Raw genomic sequence first — 1,492 nt, forward strand, 5'->3', positions numbered from 1 at the left:
GGAATGATGGCAAAAAAAGGGAGAATTGAGGCCAAAAAGTGTGGAATTAACACTAAAAAAGGGGGATTTCTACCCAAAAAGGAGTAATTTTACACCCAAAAGGGGAAATTACACTAAAGAAGAGGGAATTGAGGTCAAAATTGGGAATTGCCACCTAAAAAACAGGAATTTGTTGCAAAAAAAGAAGGATTATAGGAAAAAGGCGGCATTGACACCAAAAATAGGGGGATTTATAGCAGAAAAGGAGGAATTTTACCAAAACAAAGGGAATTAACATTAAAAGAAGGTGGAATTGACACCAAAAAGCAGGGATTGCTGCGAGAAAGTGGAAATTGGCTCCAGAAAGGGGGAATTCAGGGCAAAAAATGGGGAATAATGTCAAAAAATGGGCATTAATGGCAAAACATGGGGAATTAATGGAAAAAAAATTGGAATTAATGGCAACAAATGGGGAATTAATGGTAAAAAATGGGGAATAATGAAAAAAATGGGGAATTAATGGGAAAAAATGGGAATTAATGGCAAAACATGGGGTATAATTGCAAAAAATGGGGAATTAATGATAAAAAAGAGGAAATAATGGAAAAAATGGGGAACTAACGGGAAAAAATATTAATTAATGGCAAAGAAAGGGGAATTAATGGCAAAAAATGGAATTAATGGCAAAAAAGGGGTATAATTGCAAAAAACGGGGAATTAATGGCAAAAAAAGGGGAATAATCCCCAAAATGGGGAATTAATGGGAAAAAAAGTGGGGAATTAACGGAAAAAAATGGGAATGGTGAAAAAAGGGGAATAATCCCCCAAAAATGGGGAATTATTGGTAAAAAATGGGGAAATAATGGTAAAAAATGGGGAATTAATGGGAAAAAAGTGGGGAATTAACGGCAAAAAGTGGGAAAGGCGAAAAAAAAGGGGAATAATCCCCCAAAAAGGGGAATAATGTCAAAAAAAAGGGGGAATTACTGTTAAAAATAGGGAATAAACGACAAAACCACGGCATTGAGGCCGAAAAAGGGGGGAATTAACCCCAAACGGAATCCATCCCCCCCCAAATCCCAATGGACTCTCCCAAGCCATGCCTTTAATAGGGGCTGTGGGGGGGTTACCCGGACGAGTTCATGTCATGCCGGGGGGGGGGGGTGTTGTGTTTCCAGGTCCATGCCCACAATGCGGCAGCGCGGGAGCATCTCCTCGAGCAGGATCCGCACGAGGCCCGGGCTGGGCACGGCGAGGCCGCTCACATCCAGGTACCGCAATTCCCTATGGGATAACGGGCGCTATTCCCATAGGGAATCATGTGTTCCCCCCTCCCCCCCTTCAAGGTGTCCATCTTGGTACGTACCGGAAGTGATGCAGCGTGGCCAAGCCACGCTCGGTCACGCGGGGGCATCGCGAGAGCGAGAGGGCGCGGAGGGCGGGGCCCAGCCCGCGCAGGCGCGCCACGGCCCAGTCGTCCACGTGGGGGCAGGAGCTGAGGTCCAGGAGCGCC

General features: G+C 45.1%; 1 protein-coding gene across 1 annotated transcript; it reads right to left on the bottom strand.

The window, feature by feature from the left end:
* Positions 1–1,124: 1,124 nt before the first annotated feature.
* DMAC2 (distal membrane arm assembly component 2) lies at positions 1,125–1,488 on the bottom strand (the record flags this gene model as incomplete). Its single annotated transcript, XM_057397325.1, has 2 exons — positions 1,125–1,263; positions 1,346–1,488. Coding segments are annotated over 2 exons (282 nt in total), but the record flags the coding sequence as incomplete, so codon positions are not given.
* Positions 1,489–1,492: the final 4 nt, after the last annotated feature.

This window comes from Pezoporus wallicus, unplaced genomic scaffold (genome assembly GCF_028554395.1).
Source record: "Pezoporus wallicus isolate ANWC-B61680 ecotype Strahan unplaced genomic scaffold, APGP_CSIRO_Pwel_v1 contig_11433, whole genome shotgun sequence".
In the NCBI taxonomy this organism is placed as follows: domain Eukaryota; kingdom Metazoa; phylum Chordata; class Aves; order Psittaciformes; family Psittacidae; genus Pezoporus; species Pezoporus wallicus.